General features: G+C 44.6%; 1 protein-coding gene across 1 annotated transcript in view; it reads left to right on the top strand.

Moving 5' to 3' along the window:
• The window catches only part of ACVR1C (activin A receptor type 1C), a 59,808-nt gene that overhangs the window by 35,747 nt on the left and 802 nt on the right, over window positions 1-23,259 (top strand). Inside the window, exons 2-7 of the mRNA XM_019554685.1 lie at window positions 8,039-8,284; window positions 11,785-12,015; window positions 13,801-13,968; window positions 14,850-15,006; window positions 17,666-17,790; window positions 19,694-19,824. Coding sequence (XP_019410230.1) covers window positions 8,039-8,284; window positions 11,785-12,015; window positions 13,801-13,968; window positions 14,850-15,006; window positions 17,666-17,790; window positions 19,694-19,824 — 1,058 coding nt within the window. The remainder of the gene's footprint in view (window positions 1-8,038; window positions 8,285-11,784; window positions 12,016-13,800; window positions 13,969-14,849; window positions 15,007-17,665; window positions 17,791-19,693; window positions 19,825-23,259) is intronic.

Genomic DNA, 23,259 nt, shown 5'->3' with positions numbered 1-23,259 from the left:
TGCCTACCTGGCTGGACTCATTTGAGTCCAGTCTTTTCTCCCACCCAGGTGGGGGGTCGGACTTGAAGATCTACAAGGTCCCTTCTGACCCTACTTCTGTGATTCTATCATTCAAAAACAGGGTGGGGAGGAGATCAGCTCATTTTCTATTATTTTGAACAGAAGTGGAATTGTGTAAATTCTTTTTTTTTAATAGAATTGTGTGATAATGTGTCTTCCAGTTGTTACATTGGTTTACACTTGGCTACAAAATGACTCTAAGGCTAGGGACAAACATTACACACAAACCTGTGTAAGTGATCAGAAACTGGTTTAAACTTATAATACTACAGATGTTCAGTGCATATATACCAGTTTGAAAATGGCTGAAACCAGTTTGCAATAAACCTGTTTAAATGTAATATCAGACTTAACTGTTTTGGATCAAATAGGTTATGCAATGTCTGTCCCAGACCCCTTGCTGGTTTAAGATAAATCAGAGTCCCCCAGCATCCCGGCATGCTGTCTGAGCTGGGCGGGGCTCTTTGCTCCACAGCAGGGCTGGCCCCTCCCCTCTGCTCCCTGCCTGCAGCTCTGGCAGAAGCTGCAGGCATCTGCCTGGCTTTTGCTCCCCGCCCCTCCTCTAAGCAGGGATTCTGCCATCCCCTCCGTCTTACCCAGACACACAGCTTTAGCTAGCAGACTACATGCTGGCTACGGTCTGCGCTGTGGCAGATGGAACAAAGGCCGAATCAACGGGTAGCTGGTAATGTCCCTCTGTTTTCTTAATGGGGTGATAAAACACTGAGTTAGGGGTGATGAACGCTGTTATCAATTCCCTGCTGGGCTGCTCGGGTGGTGGGGGAGAAGGGGGTGGCGGGACAGGACCTCTCCCTAATCAGAGCATCCTGCCAGGGCCTGGCCACACCCCCCTCAGCTCAGCACTTAAGAAGGGAAGGGAGGGCTTCTCTAGCGCTCCCCAGCTTCTAGCCTGAGCCACTGCAGGCATATCCCTGCATTTTTTCAGTCCAGAAGGGATGTCTTTATGGTTACAAACTGGTTTAGCCTATCCAGGTTAGACTAACCTGCAAAGATTGAATCAATTCAGGCTCAGGCTTTTTGAATATCTGTCGCTAGCCTGAGTGTTTCTCTTCCCCTTCTGCCCATAAACTTTATGGTAGTGAAATGGAGAGTCATGATGATAAAAGCCATGGCTCAAAATGCCTGGAGGATGAACTGCTGATGAAACAGGGAAAACAAATTACAGGGGTAATGTATGTCCCTTCATATTGGTACTTTTATTCTATGTTGGCTACAGTAAATTTAAGCATGTGTGTCCTTTCTCTTACAGAAGCAGAAAGCATGTGTATCCTTTTTTGTACAGAAGCAGAAAGAGATCTTGGAGTCATAGTGGACTCCAAGATGAACATGAGTCATCAATGTGACGAAAACATAAGGAAAGCTAACCACACTTTATCATGCATCAGCAGATGCATGACAAATAGATCCAAGGAGGTGATACTTCACCTCTGTGCGGCATTAGTTGGACCACAGTTGGTGTACTGTATCCAGTTTTGGGCGCCATACTTCAAGAAGGATGTGGATAACTTTGAGAGGGTCCGGAGGAGGGCGACTTGTATGGTTAAGGGTTTTCAGGCCAATCCCTATGAGGAGAGATGAAGGGACCTGGATCTCTTCAGCTTCCGCAAGAGAAGGCTGAGAGGTGATCTTATGGCTGCCTACAAATTCATTTGGGGGGGGCGCAGCAAGGAACCAGAGATGCTCTGCTCACCAGGATGCCTCTTGGGGTAGCCAGGAACAATGCTCACAAACTGACTGAGAGCAGATTTAGGCTAGGTATCAGGAAAAACTTCTTCACGGTAAGGGTGGCCAAAATTTGGAATGGGCTTCCTAGGGAGGTAGTGCTCTCCCCTACCCTGGAGGTGTTTAAGGGTGGATAGGCATCTGGCTGGGGTCATCTGACTCCAGCACTCTTTCCTGTCCAGGCAGGGGGTCGGGCTCGTTGATCTGTTGAGGTCCCTTCCTACCCTAGCATCTATGAATCTATGCATCCTTCTTAGTCCCACTCCCCCTGCCATCCTCAGCAACATACAGCCACCCTGCCAACATTTTCAGCCAGCCCTGGTGTCTCCTTTCTTTTCTCATTAAGCTGTCATTTTAGGAATCATTAGGACATGAAATATTGCTTTTTGCTGTCTGACACCCTTTGCTGCTGTGTACATGCATCTCCTGTAGGGCTCTTATACTTCCTTGGTTATTTAAGATGAGCAATACATTGAATTAGTCCTCACACTTTTATATCCATATTCAAGCCTTGCATTCACAATGAATTTCTTGTACACCTATTCTGACCTCCTCCTCCTCCCATCCCTGAGGTAGTGCAGTCTTTAGCTGTCACTTCTGGTTCTAAGTTTAGCTACTCTTCATGTTCAGGAAGGCTACTAGGCACTGTTGGGCAATCTTAAGTCTCCATAAATAGAATGTTTTTGGGTATCTAATTTTCTCTGTGTTAAAAAAAATCTCAGTACCTGTATCCAAATCTGTCCCATTTCTCCCCTCCACTATTTTTGCCTCCCTGGCAGTAAGTATTGCAGCAATATTGCCTGCAGGTTTGTTCACTGAACACAAATTAGCTCCTTGCCTTCTGTTGCTGTGCCTGTTCATAACAGCTTGGTTTTTGTTGTTCCTTCCCATTCTTCCCAATCCATGGTGAGGCATAGAGGTGGAGGAGCTGGGGAGGGAATGCAAAACAGCAGGCACTAGCATAGAGTCAGTGGGGATGTTTTATGGGGAAGGAGGCTATTTATAAAGAGACCTGAGAAGAAGGATGATCCAGGAAATTAGGGGGTAGACTTTGTGTGTGATCTTGGGCAAGTCACTGACAGCCTGTGTCTCAGCAAAAGAGTATAAGCATATTTTTCTTTATTGCAAGCATGTTGGGAGGCATGCAGATACTACAGAGATTGGATCCATGTAAATTACTGTCATTGATTCATTGTGGCGGTTTGGGAAGGAGAGGACAGAAGTCCACAGCCTTTTCCACAGAACAGAACAGCTCTGATTGCCTTGTTTCACTCATTCTTACCTGGATTTTTCTAATGCACAAGTCTCCCTGTTTCCACGTTCAGACTTCTTCCCCACTGCTCCAATTCCTCCATCGTTTCTTTCATTACATCCAAGTCTCCCTCGTAGCCCTACTGCTTTGAAGCTCCCCCACCATCTTGTCACTCCATGTCTGGGATAGATTTGGAGAGGCTATGGCAAGGTGGCAAGAATGTAGGCACTGTGGGAAGTGCAGTTCAGGAAGCTCAGAGAAATGTGAAGTGACCAATTCATCTCAAAGAGATGTTTCAGCTGAATGAGACCATTTCATGACTCTGGAAAAACAGCTTGGAGAGGTGTGAATTGCTCAGTTCATCTCAGTGAGCATTCCTGTTCCTTCTTCCTAGTGCCAGTGTTTGTTGATTCTGTACACTGCAGCCTGCCCATTCTCAGGTCCTTACTGAGCAGCAGGGCTTCCCAGTATGCACAGTTGGAGGTCATACCATAGGGACTGCATCTCCTCAGATACCAGCTTTTGGAGGACAGGGAGAGAAGTTGAACACATTTTAGAGCACACATCCTGCCAGATTACAGTGTGAATGCATGGGGCACAGGAGAAGTTGGTCAGACTCCTTCCCCTAATTCCTGGTTACCTGCACAGGAGAAGAGAAGGTGGGATTGGCTGGCCTTTCCAACCCATGTTCCTTCCTCATGTTTCCCTTCTTAGTGACTAACACCTTTCTCTACCATGAATCTTCATTTGCTTACTAATCTGCCACAGCCCAATTATACTCTTCCACTCTCTACATATCACCAAACCTTTCATCCTCAGGCCTTCACTCTCTCATATGAATTCTTCATCAATGCTCTGAGTCTTTGTTTTGTACCCATGCCGGCGTGCCCCAAAGAAGTTACAACACTAAAAACGTTATGAGCACTTCATGTTAGAGGAGTAGTGTATCAGGAATACCTTTATCTTAAGCACAGTCAGCTTCACAGTTAAGGAATACATGTCATTTTCTTATCTTTCTTAATCAGTGTCACCTAATTAGTGCTTATCCCTGTTGAAATAATATCTGGTAGCATGGTGCTTAACAGCTATTCTCACATATCTCTGCAGTGTAATTTACTTTCTCAGAACCTACTTAGAGGCCTTTCTAACTTAGCAGTAGAAATTAGCTGGGCATGTTTCCCAAAAGGTTAAAAAAACCAAAACCAAACCTCAACCGAGGCATAAGCATTCTTATTTTCTCAGATTTATAGCATGGTAATGCTCAGATCTATAGTTCATGATTGCAGCTCAGGTTCAGTGAGCTTTACATGTACCCTTGAGTCGCCAAATGTTTGTGACCATGGCTGAATCGTAAACCCTGTTATTTAGGATTGCTGCATACTGACATTTTAGTCTCTTCGGAGCATGAACAGCATATAGTTTTCTGGAGAGCCAGACTTTTCCTTTAATGTTCTTTGTATTTTTACAGAGTGCCCTCTAGGGGGTTCCTTCTCTGGAGGCTTCTTTGGTCACAGAGGGTCCTCTGGAGCCAGCCTAAGTTTGTCTGCTAGAGTAAGGGTCTGCCAGGCTCTTTCTCACTCTGAGACCTCAGCCTTGCACATGGTTGTACATGTGACAGGGGTTTAATCCTCAGGGTTTTATTCTCTTCCCCCTAAATTGAATCAGTGAGAGAGAGAATAAAACCCTGAGAACTAAACGATTTCAGTTTATCTTTTCTGTCGTTGTCATGTTATGGTGAGGGGCCCTATTTTTTTTCAGAGCCAGAGCCTGCCCACAGCCGGGAGGGAGAGGGGTGGTGTGAGCTGCCGGCGGGCTGAGTGGCCCTTGAGCTGTTGGGGGCCCTGGTCCTGCACTCTGCAGCCAGGTGGGTGACTAGTGGGCTGGGTGCTGTCTGAGCTGGCAGGCACCTGATCCAACCCTCCCCCCCCACTGCCTACCCAGGCTTCAAGCACCTTGTATGCTATCCCCACTGGCTTCTTGCACCCCCAGCCACCCTCCTGTCACCCCCCTGTGCTGCCCCTGGGGCAAGCCAGCCTGTTCTGGGGTGGCCCCAGGTGTCCAGCTGGCTGCAGCAAACTGCTATAAGCAGGAGTGAGGGGCCCAATCCTGTTTTTGGCAGAGCCTGCCCCGCCTGCAGCCTGGGGCCGAGCTGCTGATCAGTCATGCAGCCCCTGAGCTTTAGAGGGCCCTGGTCCTTCCCTCCACGGTGGCAGCAGCCCCCAGGTCTACCTGGCTGGGCTGCTAGCAGGCCAGGCACTGCCCCAGCTTGGAGGCAGCACCTACCTAATCCAATTCTTCCCCAATCCCACCTAGGGAGCAGCTCCTGATGGGCTTCCAGTGGGTGGACTCGGGGAATATTTGGATCTAGCTGGGTTGTACCTCTGAGCTGAGGCAGCACCCAGCATGGTAGCAGCCTGCTGGGCAGCCCCAGGAGGCGCTGCCACTGCAGAGGGAAGGATTGGGGCCCCTGCAGGTCAGGGGCTGCTCAGCTCACCGGCAGCTCACCCCCCGGCTGCAGGCAGGCACCGCTGGGGGGGGAAAAAAAAAAAGATTGGGTCCCTCCCTACTTCTGCCTTCATCAAGTGCCTGCGGAAGGTAGAAGTGGTGAGGGGCCTGATCCTTTTTCCGCAGAGTCTGCCCACCTCTCCCATGGCTGGGGGACAAGCTGCCAGTGGGTTGAGTCCTTCCCTCTCAGGTCCTTCCCTCTTCCAGGTGGGCTGAGTACTTCCCACTGAGGTCCTTCCCTCTGCAGCACCAGTGCCCCCAGTACGGCCCAGGCAGGCAGCTGGCAGGTGAGGTGCTGCCCTAGCTCAGGATCAGGGAAGAGTTGGATTAGGCTGCGGGCTGCCTCCAAGCTGAGGCAGCACCTGGCTTGCTAGCAGCCTGCCCAGGTGGCACCAGGGGGTGCTGCCATTGCAGAGGGAATGGCTGGGGCCCCCCACAGCTCAGGGGCCACTCAGCCTGCCAGTGGCTTGTCCCCTGGCCATGGAAGAGGTGGGCAGGCTCCGCTGGAAAAAAAAAAAAAAAAGGATCAGGCCCCTCACCACTTCTGCCTTCAGCAGGCATTTAGTTTGCAATGATGCAGTCATTTAAAACTCCCAGAAGTCTTGCACGTGTACACTGGGTTGCTGTTAAGCTACACAAAGTGACATTTTTGTCATACGTACATGTTAAGGGTGTCACATGTATGAGTGCCCTCAGTGTCTCACTTTACCTGACTCTCCATGACCCATCCAGTTCTGCTCTGAGAGAGGGGCTTTATCTCTCTTTATGGAGACCGAGGACAACCCAAAGTCCAAATAGCACAGTAGACAGACTCTCTGCTCCCTCCAAAGGGTCAAGTGATTCTTCTGTCCCTGGTCCAGCCCATACAGCCCGTAAAGATATTTTGCTGTTCCCTATTCAGTATTTCCAAATTCTCAGTCCCAAAACTCCACAGCTGCTCAGTTGTCTTCGTCTCCAAACTCTTTCCCAGAGTTTCCTAGGACCTTGCTTGTTCAGCCTGCTCTCCCATGGTTACATTTATCTCAGTCTCCTCTGGCCATCTCACCTTTGTCAATGTCACCAGAGATATGTCACCATAGTTGAGACTGTTGTTGCTAAAGGTTCATCTGGTCTTGCCCTGCACATAGCCAGATATCATGCTTCACTATTTCTTTAACTTATTCCTTTCCCATACACCAGCTATATGGGGAAATTAAGGCATGCAACATTATGAGAACATAAACACAATTAACATAGAAATATTACAATAAAACCCACAGTCTATCACAGTCTGTCCCCAAAAGAAAGGGGTTTCCTCAGTGTTTAGTGATAACGTTGAGTTCAAATGAATCACCATGAGAATCTTAGCTGATGTTCCAATCAGAAGAGCCAAAGGGGTTGCATCTGGAAACCACTCTGTCAAAAAATACCAGATTTGGACCTTTAACTGTCTCTTTGACCCTAAGGCAGTGGTTCTCAACTGGGGAGCTGTGGCATGATGTCTTGAGAATCTGCGGGAGGTGCCTCTATGCTTGCACTGCTGCTGTGGGGAAAAGCTGGCTGGCACATCTTGACTTTCAGAAGGCGTATCAGAGCCGAACCAGGAAGAGCTGTAGAAGTGGCACATCTGCCTGCAGGCAGGCACACCTTTCTGCTAAAGCTGGTTTTCAGTTTGGCTCCAATATGCCCCCTGAAAACTAATCTGTGAGGTGCAGTTTAACCTTGTGGTGGCGGTGGCAACCATGACAGCACTGCTGCCTCCATTCTCCTGGGTCTTGTGCATCCTTTTGCCTACTTCCCATCCCCTCAGTACTCCTCAGGTGCTTTGGGTGCGTCCTGGTACCTCATTTCTGCCAGCCAGGCATACCTGGACTCTTTGTTAGAGGCCCAGGGCTGGCGTTCAGGGCAGATTGCCCTAGGAAGCTAAGAGAAGAACTTGCTCCAGTGGTTCCTGATCCTCACAAATGACCTTGAGCCATGGGTAGGGAGTTCACTGCTGCACAAGGATCAAATGCATGCTGAACCAGGCAGAGCTAGGGGAGGCTCCCTGTCAGTGTCCTGAAGGGGTGATTAGAATATAAGTACACAATCAAATAACATATTAATTAATATCAGAATTATAATGTTTATACTATAATATTCATATGTTTATGTTAGGTTTTTAAATGGGGCACTGCTAAATTCTGAAAAGTTTGAGAGTTTGTTGAGTCCAAAAAAGGTTGAGAGCCTCTGCCATAAAGAACAGTGAATTTCAAATGTGCAGATTTTAGAGCACTCTCAGTAGTTGTTTTTTAAACAGAACGTGACTCTCAACCTTAGGTGTAGCAGAGCTGGTGTTCTGCTGCACTGAGGAAGCTGGGGAAAGACTCCTGTTGACTCCCATTTGGGATCACGCCTTAAAATTACAACTGAAAGTAACTTTATAACATGGGATACTGACTTAAAATCTCTCTCCTTCCCTCCCTTCTCTCTCTCCCTCCCTTCTCTCTCATATTAAAGCTTCAGAATCCTCAAGCAGACCAAACCTAGGACCTCTGATGCTGGCCATGATAGTTGCTATCCCAGTTTGTATCTTGTCTCTAGCTGTAATGCTGACTATATGTATACGTCAAGGTCGCTACTGTGCATACAGAAAGAAAAAGCGACAAAATATTGAAGAGCCCCTATCTGAATGTAACCTTGTAAACTCTGGAAAAACTCTTAAAGATCTTATTTATGATATGACAACATCTGGGTCTGGATCTGGTATGTATGCAATGCTAAACAGAATAAAATATATATCTTTGTTAGTAAATGGATAAAAGAACAAAATCACAACACTATCCATTCCATTTTCTCCATCCAGTATAGACAAAAATATGCTGTTAAAAGTTTTCTGCTGATAAGTACAACAGTTTGTTTTTTGTACAAGTATTTTCACCACTTAGAATGGTAAGTACTAGTAGAATCTATCTACTAGTGGTAAAGAGGCATATATTCCATTATGCCCACAGTACAACTGCATGAAATGTATTGCCCAGTGAATACAACAGTAGGTCAGCATATCACTGTTAATTATTAATAAAACAGGGTCATAATGGCTAAGTGCAGACATTTGGAGAGGTTAAATTGGGTTCTAAATGGCCACCCAATTTAAACTTAGCTTGTCCTGGTGCTGACCTTATACTTACAGACCCGTCTTAGTGATGGCAGTCAGTCTAGACCTGTAACTGTACAGAAGTTCCAGGCATGAAAATCAGTCTAAAAATTGCAGAAGCTGGTTTAAGATAAACCTGGATCTGTGTACTGTCAAACTTACTCAATTTAGGTCAGACCATTGCATGGAACTTCCCTGCGCAGCACCAGGGCTGGGAAAACCCAGCCAGTGCTGCAGTCCCAGGGCTGTTCTTTTCACAACCTCCCTGCAGGTCATGTCTGCCTCCCCACCCCACTTGTGGGTTATGCCTGTACGCCCCACCCCTCATGGGTCATGCCTGCCCCCTTGCCCCTTGTGGATTATGTTTGCCCCCCCCCACACACTAGCAAGTCACTTCTGCCCCCCACCCCTCATGGGTCACACCTCTCCCCACATCCCCCAGTTAGCCCTCCCATCCTGACTTATCTTATATCAGGCAACCATTTTGAATCGATTTAACTTCCCCCTAATGCCTCCAAATGTCTGTACTTAGCCCTTAAGAGATGGCCAAACGTTTTTGTTGGAACAGTTTTCTTTCAAAATCAAAATATTTTAGAGGAACTTTCAATGTTAATGAAGTTTATCAAATACAAAAAGTTAAAATGTTTAATTTTTGACACTTTCAAAACATTTAGACTTTCTATAGTAACGTTCTAATCTTAGCATATTAAAATGATAGAGTAAATGAAAAATGTTGTAATGAGTATGTAATGTTTCAATATAAAGTCTGAATAAAAAAGTCAAAATGACATTCTCAAAATAATGAGGGTTGTTATCACCTGTGAAATGCAGAGATTAGTGAGCATCAGGTAAGTTATAATGGACCATGACATCATTGTCTATGCTAAATTGTCCGTTCCTTAATATAGTGTTTAACATAGATGGTTGTCCATAACTTCTGCATTTCACAGGTGATAATAACCTTCCAGAATAATCTTGTTCCTCCTTTATTAGATATATACTTTATATCTTCTGCCCATTGGCTACTTGATAATTTCTCATATCTTTTTTGGGGGTTTTTTTTTGGTTTATGTATGGAGTTTTACACAACCTTTTGTTCCATCTGCTATTCAGCTCTGCTCTGTCTGCTTCTCTCCCAGAAGCCTGAGACAGTATACTGTGCTACCTGAAAGCTTGCTTATGTCTACCTCAGCCATGCAGTTGATGCAATAAAAGATATCACCCCCCAAATTCTTGCCTCTCTTGTAGTTAAGGCTGCCCTGTAGAGTTGAATTCTGTCCCTGCCTCTGCCACTAGGTTCCTGTGTAGTTCTAGGCAAATTACATAGGCCACATTTTTCACAGGTGGTCACTAATTGTGTTTTATTCATTTTTCTGCGTGGCCACCTTGAGATCCTGGGCTTGCTCCATTTGGCTGTATTGTGAATTCAGGCACATACCTGATTATTCAGGCAGGGGAATCAGAGGTGGCCAGATGTGATGCTAGTTAAATCGTTCCATTGAGTTCCATTAACTAGAGAAGCCAGGAAATTCCAGCGGGGCCAGCTGGCCCCAACAGACTTTTGATTTTGCAGGGTTTGCTCTTTTTTAAGTGCACCTGGGATTGAAGTCAGTGGGGGCTTTGCTTTGAGCACTGTATAAAGTGCTATAATTTGCTAAATTCCCTGAAAATACTGGCTTATCAGGTAGTCTAGTGATGAGCATCACAGAAAAGTCCATAAAGAAATAAATAATTCTGTTTTTAGAGAATGGTTAGAACAGTGTGCAGTAAAGGTCTGGAGCTCCCCTGTTGTACAATGGAAAAAGAACAAATACCGAACAGTTGCTCATTACATGAGTGGCATCTCTCTTGTGCACTGAGTGGTGCAGAAAGCTGTGGAAAATGAGTTTGTGATCATGTAGTTAAAGACCAGAAAAACCCTGGGAGCAAATTAAATTTACACAGGCAATCTTAATTTTATTATTTCTAACATTTGAGGGCTCTCTTTAACGTGTTTAATTCCCTCCCTCCCTCCTCCCTTCCAGGGGGGTGTTTTAAATTTTTTTTTTTAAAGTAGAAGGGATATTGATTGTACTTATTCCAATATTTCTCAGTACCCAATACCTTCATGAAAAGGAAATAAGTTGAAACTATTTCATTAGAAAACTGAAGGTTCAGTTGACCTCTAAATATGATTTCTTCTTCCTTTGCGAGCAGAGCCTTTTACTCCCAGAGCCTTAGTCTAACCTTTGAGCCAAATGATTTAGTTCAGTGCTGCTGCAGTTTGTGAACTTCTGGATAGATTGGAGCAAGACTTACTTATGCTTATACCTGTCTGCCCTCACTGTAATAGAAGTAAAAAAATCATAAGTGATAGTGACAATGTGAATATGTTTCAGGGGATATTTTATAATGTAGACATATTTCATTCTTTGTGTAATGAAACATTTTTGTTCATCTCAGAATTACTGTAGATTATTGTGGATTTTTCACATCAGTCTTTGCTTAAGAAATCTCTTTTGTGTGCTGGAACAATTTCTCATGTAAAACTTCCCGTGCAGCTCAGCCTTTTTCCACCTTAATATTCTTTTGTAGATGTGTCAGGTTTAAGTTTCTTGAGCTACATTGTATTTTCTTGGTTAAGCTTATTTCATGAGCCAGCTTTCTATTACCCTGTTAACAGAACCAATTAAACAAGATATACAACCCTGTTTCAGATGTTTGCTCATTAGCCTTGGTTTGGTAATGAGTTCTGTGTTGTTGTAAGGCAGTGTCCCCAAGAATCTGGCTACAGTATGGGTAACACTGGGGCAAAGCCTAGGACAGTTGCCCAAATCGGTTCCTTCCCTCGCTTTCACTCAGTTACGCCATTGAATATGGGGGCTTTTAAAAATTAAATGTAATGATATTTTGTTCTGCTGTAATGTTTACAGTTCAGAGTAGTGCCTCAATCTGTCAAATAGAATTGAAAGAATAGTCTCAGAAAATTGTGCGCGTGTCTGTGGGCATGGTGGTGAGTTTTTGTTTTTGGTCATAAGACCATGTAATCACAACAATTTATTTTTAATCTGACTAAATAACTTCTAGTACATTTCTTTTTAAACAAAGCATCCTTATTCTTCTTTATTAGGTTTACCTCTGCTAGTGCAAAGAACAATTGCAAGGACTATTGTTCTTCAGGAAATGGTAGGAAAAGGTCGATTTGGTGAAGTCTGGCGTGGAAAATGGTGCGGGGAAGATGTTGCTGTAAAAATCTTCTCTTCAAGGGATGAAAGGTCTTGGTTTCGTGAGGCGGAAATCTATCAAACAATTATGCTGAGACACGAAAATATCCTGGGTTTTATTGCTGCTGATAACAAGGGTATATAATCTTTCCAGACATCTTTTGACAATTAAAGTTGGCTGAAAAAACCCCATCTGTCTACTGGGAAGTTCTCAGCCTTCAAGGTTCTGTTTGACTCGCAGCTGGAACAAAACTTTGAACCTTGGGATTTCTTGTGGAAGGGAGTATTCATTTTTAGGAACATACTAGTGCTGCCCCTTCCAACTGTCCCATGTCTCCATGTCCTCCAGCACTGCTTTTGGAGGGAAGGAAGCTTCCAGGCATATTGGAGGAGGGGTGGCATTAGGGAAACCCCTGTCTTGATAATGACAGGGGAAGGACAGGCTGGGAATCTGAACAGCCTGCTGGGCTGGGTTCTGGGGAGTTTGGGAGCTGAAAGAAACCAAACTTCTGTTAAGCTGGCTCTGGAAGAGCTGGGGAGTGGCTGTCTTGGGAGCCCCAGTTCAGGACCGCCTGCTGGTTCTGCTGCTGGGGACCCAGGAGTCCCACCTCTGGGGCAGCTCACTTACTGGGCTCCAGAGGAACCCGGGTGGTTGCAGAGCTGTTGAAGAAAGGTTTTTGTTTAACCTCAACAAAACATCATTTATGCAAAGAAGAATGTTCTATTATAAATTTTCTAACTAGTTCTGTTCAGTATTTTTCCTGTCACGTGGCAGCCCAAGGAACTTGATTTTTTTCTCCCGTTTTGCGAAAGCACAGAGATGTGAGTGCAACAGTTTGAAGGAATAATTAGTAAAGTTCAAGTTGATAGTGGTCACTTTGACTGTGATATCAAATTCCTTTGCTGAGGTTCTGCCGTGACCTGCAGGGCAAGGAAACGTCTTTTGCATGAAGCCATGGAGCTCCTCACAGGTGTAGGGGTCTGCCGGTATGCCACCCAGAGCATAGGCCTTGGTGTCTTGTGTCAAGACTAGGGTGGCGACCGAGGTACCTCAAGAATAGAGGACAGTTGCGTTTGACTGAGCAGTGAAAAATAGAGGACATAAAGTCATCCAGTATCGTATCAATAGAGGACAGAGGACCAAAAAACTGGACTCTCCTCTATAAAACCGGACAAATGGTAACCCTAGTTAAGGCTTACATGAGTCTTGTCAGTATTAGGCAGTTTGTCGATCTGAAGATATCTGGTAAAATAATACTGAAAGGCTTTTTCCTGTTCCTAACGTGATAATCAATCTACATGACGGTTTTATACTCCCCAGAGCTAATGCTATTGCATTAGATCAATTTCCATATGTAATTTCATACCAAGAAAAATGGCATGGGAATGTTTGAAATCCAGGATTTCCATACTTGGAACTTTTTAGGTTCTGTTTAGACCTAGGTCTGGTTTTCCACCTGTCAAAGACTGTAGGATTTGATCATGATCTTGCAGAAGCTGCAGAACAATGAAGCTCCACTTCCTGTGCTGCTTTGGTTATTGGTACTGACATCAACTCCTATGAGGAAAACAGAGCACAGCTCATTCTTTTATATGAAATTCTTTTTCAAAATTGTTCCCATTGTTCCCTGTTTGGTTGGTGAGTGCTGAAAAAGTTTGAAATACTGGCTATGAATATATTAGTATTGTGATTATTTTTATCTTGTGTAGCTTTCCAGATGCATAACACAAGATAGCCTTCTTTAGCTGATATGGTGGTCCGCTTAAAACGGCATTCAAAATATCCCTGTGGTAGGGAGCAAAATGTATATAGTTAAACTGGTATTTAAAATATTCACTTCACCTTGACATGACTGAATCTCTTGCTAATTTTTTAAACTAATTTATACATAAAGTTCAGTAACATTTTTTTCTTTTGGTAGATAATGGAACTTGGACTCAGCTCTGGCTTGTGTCTGAATATCATGACCAAGGCTCCTTGTTTGATTATTTAAACAGAAATACTGTGACAATAGATGGGATGATTAAATTGGCACTTTCAATAGCCAGTGGCCTAGCACATCTTCACATGGAAATAGTTGGTACACAAGGTATTTATTTCTCTATAATATATTCTTTAAAAAAAGATGAGAGGAAAATGTGGGTGATATTTCCATAAATGTTTATTAGCTACAAGATACACTAACACTTTCTTTGATAAAGAGCTTGATTCATTAGTACTTATTTTAAAGTGATACTTAAAACATTATTCAATTTGTCTCCCAATGCTCGTATAAATGGAAAGAAAAGCACATAACATTCTCAGCTGAGCTTATGATGCAGTCAACTGCCAAACCATCCAGTTATTACTATTCTTGAGTACAGTTCTATAGTACATTGAAAATAAATCAGGAGTAACATAAAACAAATATAACTTAATATCAAACAATACAAGTATTGAATTGATTGTGTTAATTATCATTTTAATTACGTTTTCAATGAAAGGTTTATTTAGCTGAAGCTGCCACGTCTCCAGTCTGATGAATAGGAGTGCCACAGGAGAATGCTGTAAAATTTAGGTCAAGCTTGCTTTAGTGTGCCTGAAGTGTTTGAATATGCTCAGTGGAGTCTATCAGTCTACTGTTGACTAGTGTTAGTACTTAACTATTCAAACACTAGGATACCAGTGAAATATACTGGGTTATTGCATACCTGAATAGAGTAGTAGTGTGGATTATGGGAAACATTGTGGTCCTGGAATAGGATTTAAGAGTAAAAGGAATGTCTGGATGAAAGAAGTTTTTATTGTGTGTCTGTGGTGAGTAATGGCAGACAGAATCTAATTTGTGCTAAACTTAGAAGGAAAATGGCAACAGGCTGTTTTATTTTAGGAGGGGGTGTTATTTTTTATTTTTTTTTATTTTTTCCATATTAACTTTCATTATAATGGTTGGATGTTTTCTTCTGTTGTTGTTTTTGGTGCTGTTATCAGGCAAACCAGCTATTGCACACAGAGATATGAAATCCAAAAACATTTTGGTGAAAAAAAATGAAACCTGTGCCATTGCAGACTTGGGGCTGGCTGTTAAGCATGATTCTGTATTGAACACAATTGACATACCTCTGAATCCTAGAGTGGGAACAAAGAGGTAAGAGCTTTGATGCATTTGATAAAGAAAGGTATTAGGGAGAATCACCAGAGGGAGTTCAGGCTTTTCTACTTCTGTGCAGTTTTCAAGCACTGTATGAAGTAGGGGCACTCCTTTTCTTCCACTCTCAGGCTTTCCTTTCAAGCTCTGCTTGGACTCTTTTGACAGGGCAGATCCAGATCCTAAATCTGGGCATTGTACGAGGGAATTGTTCAGGAGGATGAAAGGCCAGGGCTCTTTCAAATTCAGTATGGCAATAGAGGGCAAAGGTAGCCATGTAAGGAGATTGTCTCAAACCTTCCCTTGGCCATAAAATTGTATGGGATGTCTCTGAATTTAAAGAGAGAGCAACCATGTAATAGACAGTGATCCTGCTCATACATTCAGATGTTAGATAACAAGTTGGCTTCTTTTGGTTTGCCTATGTATCCATTGATGTTAAATATCTAGATGTTAATAAAATCCCTAAGCGTGGCTCTAGGTCCTAGTGCTGTCTAGAACAGTGATTCTCATCTGGGGTGCCACGGTAAACCTGTTGCACGATAAAACCAGACATTTCAAATAGGAATTGACACTGAATCTAAAAAGTTCAAGAACCACTGGCCTAGAGTGACAGCAGCCAGCTGCTGACATTCGTTGAAAAGAATTTGGGAATTCCTTCCTGACCTTGACTGCATGCTGAGCTGCTGCCTTTCTTCCTCACTCAGTCTTTACTGAGATCAGGATACATTTTACTTCTGTTTCAGTTTCAGTAGTACTTTTGGCCCACTAATGTCATTAAATACAATCCAGTTTGTCTTGTAGGGGAAACTTTATTAGTAAATAAAACCTCAAGATCAAATATAAATGGAGATGGAATGAAACTCTTCAGCTGAAGTAGCTATCTGGGCCCTGCATTTGTTTGGTTATTAAGCAAAACCAAAAAATTTTAATCATAGGAAGTCTTTTGTTTGACTTAATCTTGCAGGTTAAAAGCTGTGTCTCTTCAGTCTCTGTTTTCTTGGGTCACCGCATTCAAAAAGATGTATACAAGTGACAGTTGAACTCTCTGCTTGTTTCAAGCAGGTCTTTTCACTTCATAGGTTACGGTGCTTGCTTTCCTTTACCAAAAGGATCTTAGAATTTGAACAAGTAGGGAAAAATTCCCCGTTCCCTTTTCTGATTCCAAAAGGAGTCCCGTTTTTCATACCTCTTTGCAAACCAGATTGAGGAAGCTTCATACTTTATACTAGCCTTTACACATATTGCTCCACAAGTCTTGGCCTTTCATACTCCTTAACAATGCCCTCATACGTTGAGAAATGAACCTGCCTCCATTACTTAAGCCAGCCTTTAAAAGCAGTTTATCCTTAGCTTTTCAGTGCAAGGTTTTTAAGAGAGAAAATTAAAAAAAATCAAAATTATTACAATATTAATCAAAAGTTTAGCAAGCTTAATTACTCTGAAGGAGGAGCAGGGGAAGCAGTATATTATATAACTGTGGTGTTGGCACACACAAATATTGGTCACACAAAACATTTAGCCTTTAGATGAACATCTTGAATAAATAACCCAAGCTAAACTTTATTTACAGAAAAATATATATAGGGTATCCCGGCCCATTATTAAAGGTTGGATCAAAGAGCATGGTTCAACTCAAATGGTGATTCTTGAATCTTTCATCAAACAAACTTCTTAGATTGGTGCAATGTATAGTCAGATGTGGTGAAAATGGCCCTTTTTAGGACTTTTCAGAATCTAAGTAATAATATGTTTGAATGCAGATGAAATAAATGAGGGCATGGGCACATGAAACGCAAGCAAATTACAGGAAGGTAAAGGAGGGTAGGGTTTCACAGCCTGTCAGCTGCTCTGTACTTACTGCATATGTGCACACTTGCCTTGGAGTAGATGAAACCTAACCTGCCCTAGTTTGCCCTCTGGTGAAAAAAGACCAGGAGCATATATACAGACAGCTTTTCTGGAACAGCTGACATGCTGTGGGTCCTCCCACCCTTAGTAACTTTGTGTGCTCGTGTCCTAAATGGAGATAGAAATCAATGGTCAAGGCCAGTGGTGCCCAAACTTCTCACCTTGTGGGCCAGATGAATGGCACAAGGCTGATCTGTGGGCCAGCTCCCACGGGTGGGGTTATTCTGCAGGCTGGATCCAATGTAGGGGCAGAGCAGCAGGGCAGTTCATATGTGTTACTGAGCACTCAAGCTTGGCCCTGTACACCAGATATGTCTGCAGTGACCCCATGCACTGGCTAGATGTATTTGCGACTTGATCCCACATGCTGACCTGATTCCATGTGTTGGATCCAGCTGCAGAGTGACCCCAACATGCCAGTAAAAAATTTGGCCCATGGGGTCATGTCATCCAGCCTGTAGGGTTCTCCACAAGTCTGTAAATTTGGCAGCAGGAGTGGTGGCTGAGTTAATTGTTCCCTCACCACCGAATTTCTGGACCTGTGGGGAGCCCCACAGACTGGAGTCTTGTGGGCCATGGCAGTTGAGCACTACTAATCAAGTTCAGTAAAAGTGATGGCAAGTAATTAAGGCACTCCAACATATTGTTTCCGAATACCCCCATGCCAGATACTAGGATCTTAGTAATAACTTGTCAACTGACATACTTGGTATATGTATTTGTATATGTATCTTTATTTTTTTTAAAGGTACATGGCTCCTGAAATACTTGATGATGTAATGAACATAAATATCTTTGAATCTTTCAAGCATGCAGACATATATTCTCTTGGTCTAGTGTACTGGGAGATATCACGAAGATGCTCAATTGGAGGTAAAATTTCTGGTCTCTTCCCCTCCCCTCTCCCCCGCTTCCCCAACTCAGATTTGATTAAAAAAAAAAGAATTTAAAGGAACATGCTGTTTCAGTATATGTGCTTTTTCTTTTTTCCGCTCTGAATTATGAAGATTGGATATGGAAGCAGGAGTGCTGCATGACTTGCAGTGATTTCCTCAAAAGGAAATGCGGATGTGCCCTGTGCCTCCTTGAGCTCCCAGGGCAGCCACCTCAGTTGGGACAGCAGGAGTTGACATAACTTCGTGCATCAGTCCCGCAGATGTAGATTTATCCTGCTACAGAACTGCTACTTGCACTAAAGCCAAGACTAATACATCCAGCACTGAAGCCAGGTGTTAGGACAGGCCACCTGAACACAAGGGCAAAGATCAGTGTGTTTCTACTAGGCAAAGCTATTAAGGCCTCTAGGAAGAACACCACTAATTCATCAACAGCATGTAAGGCTAGTGATACCAACATGGCACAGAGGAAAAATTTCTTTACTCTGTGGCCCTATTCTGCTTGCTGGGATCTGCCTTTACACTGTTCTAAGATCCGATCCGCATCCAGTTCTAGAAAGTAGGAGACTGCACTGGCATTGTTGGCCAGAGCAATAGTAAAGTCCTGCCATGTGCCCTAACAACCTTTTGTCTTTATCACGCAGCAAACCTGTGTCGTCAGTGCTGGCACCAGATGACTTACAAGAATAGCACAGGCTCTAGAAAGAGACATCTGTAATGCAAAAAGACTCATTAATTGTCAACATACCACCTGCTTTGGGCCCAGCTGTACAGTCATTCTCCCCAGGCGACACAGAGAAACCTGTTTTATCACATTAAGTAGTTTTCACTTCCCCTGATTATCAGACTAGGAAGAAACTAGAACATCTGCCTGTTCAATAACATGTCCCACTTTAGTTGTGCATCAGGAAATTTGATGGGACTTTCAGGAGCCAAAGTTAGCCAGTCCAAGAAGCCTAACCTTTGGTCTGCCTTAGAATTGAAAACTTGGAAGTTAGAAATCATTGCCCACAGTTACTTTATCCTGCTTTATTCTTTTCTTCCTTGCCTTTCCAATTTATCTTCTGGGAGCCCTCCCATGACAGCCTGTTGCAGAAAGAAATGGCCTTGTTGCTTCATCTAGGAACCTTAGAAAAGGGGCAAACAATACAAAGGAAGAGGCTTCTTTTGGCATTTCCTTGTATCAAAGAAGAGAGGAGGTCTCTGTACATATCATTAGAGTGTGGGAAAGAAATAAGATGGCGACCATAACACAGGAAGATTTGAATGGGCTGTGGGGTTGTGCGAGTTTGCTTCTTGGCCTCTTGAAGGCTAAGATCAAGTTTGTTATCTGTATTTTTTCAAAATTATACAGTGTTTTGACTAGACCTATATGAATAATTGATTTCTTTGGTGCAGCTGCCAAACAAAAAGCCAACAAAACCCAGAAAATTGGTTCAGATGAAACTGAACTTGAAATTTTTGTTTTTTCTGCAAATAGTTTCAGGGCACTGAAACCATGTTTTTGGTAGCTGTACTAATAGCAGAACATTGTAGCAGAGCTTCAGGTTGAAGAGGTTTTTTAAATATTTAAATAAGTTCTAGTTCAAGAAGCTTTTACTATAACAATTTTAGCCAAATCTTAGTGTCAATAGAACATAATTTGCTGCAAGTCCATTTACAATATCCAGTGCTGTGACTATTTGATTGTATATTGATTTGTACACTAAAAAGTAATAATAGCAGTAGACACTATCTGGAGTAACAAGTATTGATGAATACATTCACAGTTACATATTAGAAAGAGTTCTTTTGTCAGTGAGAAGCATAATCAAAGTTATTTTGGAGCATCTGCTTTCGTTTCACCTATGCACTTCAGCTGCACCACATTTCTCTTTCAGGACTTGTTGAGGAGTACCAGTTGCCTTTTTATGATGTTGTGCCTTCTGATCCTTCAGTAGAAGACATGAGAAGGGCAGTTTGTGAACAAAAACTTAGGCCAAATATTCCAAACCAGTGGCAAAGTTGTGAGGTAAAAGGGATTTTTTTAAAGTATATTGAGTTATACTTGATGATAAAGATGAGGTGGGGATTTTCAAACCCACTGAAGGGCTAGGGACAGAAGGTACACATAAACTGGTTTAAGTGATCAGAAACTGGTCTAAACCTGTAACAGAACAGAAGTTCAGTGCACATAAACCAGTTTCAAAATGGCTGAAATTAGTTTAAGATGAACCTAATTTAATGTAATATCAGACTTAACTGATTTGGGTTAAACCAGTTTATGGAACTTGTGTCCCAGAACTTCCTTGTTTAAGTTAAATCAGAGTCCCCCAGTATCCCAGCATGCTTTTCAGTCTGGGGCTGGGCTGTCCTGTCTGCTTCAGAGAGCAGGGTTGGCTCTGCCCTTCTGCTCTCTAGCTGGAGCAGGGGCAGGAGCATGGCCCTAACTGGCATGTCGTGGGTTTATTCCCCCTTCTCTCCCCTTTCCCCCTGAGGAGCCACAGCTGGGGTCTACCTGGCTGGACTGGAGCAGCCCCAGTCAGGGTCTCCCCTGACCTTGACACTCCAGTGGTAGGGTCAGGGGGTGTGGCCAGAGCAGGATGGTATGACCCTGCCATGTGCCCACCTTGCTTGGGGCTGGGGGGGCTGAGCTGGGCCAGCCCACAGGCACTGCTAAGGGTGGGCATGGAGGGGCCAGCCTGGGCTGGGCTGCAGGAAAAGGGCCCTTTTCAGCTGGCTGTGGCTCAGGCTGGAGCTGCAGGAGCTAGGCACCTGGATTGTTCCTGGCTCCTTGTACCCAGGCTAGGCTGGGCTGGGCTGGGCTGTCATGGAGCCACAGCTGGCTGGGAATGGCCCTGCTCCCGTGGCACATCCTGAGCCAGCCCTGCTATCTGTCTGCCTTGCCTGGGGCTGAGTGGGATCAATTGCATCATGAGTGACAGATTCTTTGTAGGCACTGCATCTCCATGACGGCTCAGGAGCTGGGTGCAGGGAGCTGGGTACAGTCTGGGCACACAGCTCCTGTGGCCCCAACCCAAGCCGCAGCTGTCTGGGAAGGACCTTGCCTTTGCGGCCCAGCCCAGCTTGGCAACCTCCACACCTGCCCTCAGCAGTGCCCTTGGGCTGGCCTGGCTTAACCTCCTAGCCCCAGCCCCAAGCGAGGCAGGTGGATGACAGGGGCCATACCAGCCGGCTCTGGCTGCACCCCCTGCCGTACAAGTGGCCAGCGGCATGGAAAGCCAGGCAGACTCCATTTGTGGGGTCCCCATACCTATGAGGCAGAGGGGAGACAGGGGAGTTTAATCCCTCCTCACCTTCCCTTTGCTGAGGCACTGTCGTGGCTGGTGTCTGGCTATGTCCCAGGCTTGGGGTTTTTGAATGTCTGTACTTAGCTAAGGGAGTTAGGTGCCCAGCTTCCGCTGAATTTGAAAATGATTTAGAAACCTAACTTTCTTAGGGTATGAATAGGCAGTTTCACCACATGAAATCTTGTGCTTCAACTCCATGAAACCTAGCGATTCCACCACAAGCAGTTATCTCTTTAAAAACAATTTTCCTGTTTCCTAGTGCCATGTGTGACACCTGTTCAATATCTCACAGTCAGAGGGAGGGAGGGAGGGAGAACAGTGGCTCCCTGATGGCCCACCCAGTATCGGGGAGCCCTGTGGGGACCTTGTTGCCATGGTCATATCAGCAACCCTGGGGCACTCTGGGACTGCACAAGTGGCAGTTCCAATGTCCCCCCACCTTTTGAACAGTCTCAAGGACTCTCTAGAGCTGTTCAGAAGCTGGAGATGAGGAGAGCAGTTAGATTGCTGCCAATGGTTTCTTGACAGCTTTCCCCCTTGCTGGGAACAGCCATGGAGCAGCCCCCTATTGCCTCCTGGCTGGACAGCTTGGCTCTGAGGTGTCCATACAGCTGTCTGGCCAGGGGCTTGTGTGCTCCTTCTCAACATTTTCCCAACACTATGAGTTTCCCAGAAATTCTTAGTACTGTACCTGAAAGCCTGCCCGTGGTCTTAGATACCTTTATTTTTGGGGGGGAATACAGAAAAAGTTGTCCATTAGGATTGAATATGAAACTAATTTCTTTCTTTAACAAGCCCAAAATGAAAATCTCTAGGGCTTGGAATAAATGTTACATTTGTCCCAGAACAAGTTGTGCATTTGTCCCAGGACAGAAATGTTCCAGGATTGGCATGTACACAAGAGGGTTTAGTGAGTGGCTGAATGCACTTCCATATTTCTGCTATTGACTGATTAGTGCAATTCTGGGATAACTGTTCTAGGACACACTTAGAGATGTCCCAAGATGAACTGTTAGCACTTCTTATCCTGTCAGCCTTTCCAGGGTTTGTCCAGGAACAATGGATGTGGATGTTTGAACAATTGCACTTTGTCCCAGGATGAAGTGCTTTATCTTTAAAATAAGCCTGCTGGGGGATGGGGGCTACCACCACTGCTGGCCCACTGAGCAACCCTTGTAAAGCCAGCAGGCCAAGGCACTTAAGGGAGCCCACCCCTGCCCCAGCCCTGGTACAATCTGTGGGCAAGGCAAGAACCCCCAAGAGGACACTTGCCTGCCTGCACACAAATGCCAGGAGCTTGGGGAATAAGCAGGAGGAGCTTATCCTCCTGCCCACTGCAAATAATTATGACATCATAGGGATAATGGAGACCTGGTGAGACTCCACCCATGACTGGAGGGATTGTGTAGATAAAATGGGAGGGGGTGTAGCTCTCTACGTTAAGGAACGTTATGTGTCCCTACAAGCTGATATTGGTGACCAGGGTGGATGACTGGAGACCCTCTGGGTTAAAATCCGTGGGGAACATGGCACAGGGAACATGGTGGTGGGAGTCTACTACAGACCTCCCACCCAAAGTCAAGAGCTTGACCAGGTGTTTGCCCGGGAACTGACTGAGGCCGCTTGCTCCAGGACCTTGGTTGTCATGGGTGACTTCAATTACTTGAACATCTCATGGGAGGATCACTCAGCAAAATCTGAGCGGTCACAAAGCTTCCTCTCATGCATGGATGACCTCTACCTGACTCAAGAAGTCTATGGGCCAATGAGAGGTAAAGCGCTGCTTGACTTGGTACTGGCTACTGGGGATGACCTAATCAGTGACCTAGTGATTGATGGGAAGCTGGGTGACAGCGACCATGAGCTGATCACCTTCACCATCTGCCATAAAGCTGGCAAGTCAGTCAGCAACACGGAGGTCCTTGACTTCAGGAAAGCTGACTTTGACAAGCTCAAGAGGCTAGTCGGTCAGGCCCTAAGGGACCACGACCCCAGGGAGAGGGGAGTTCAAGAAGAGTGGTTGCTTCTCAAGGGAGTGAGCCTCAATGCACAAGCTAATTCGATTCCATCTCGGAGAAAAGGCAGCAAGAAGGCACAGCAGCCCCCCTGGCTCTCCAGGGATCTAGCAGACCTCCTGAGGCTAAAAAGAAAGGCCT

This window comes from Crocodylus porosus, unplaced genomic scaffold (assembly GCF_001723895.1).
Source record: "Crocodylus porosus isolate Cpor-Errol unplaced genomic scaffold, CroPor_comp1, whole genome shotgun sequence".
In the NCBI taxonomy this organism is placed as follows: domain Eukaryota; kingdom Metazoa; phylum Chordata; order Crocodylia; family Crocodylidae; genus Crocodylus; species Crocodylus porosus.
Note: the sequence above shows the minus strand (reverse complement) of the source record. Positions and strands in the feature narration are given on the sequence as shown.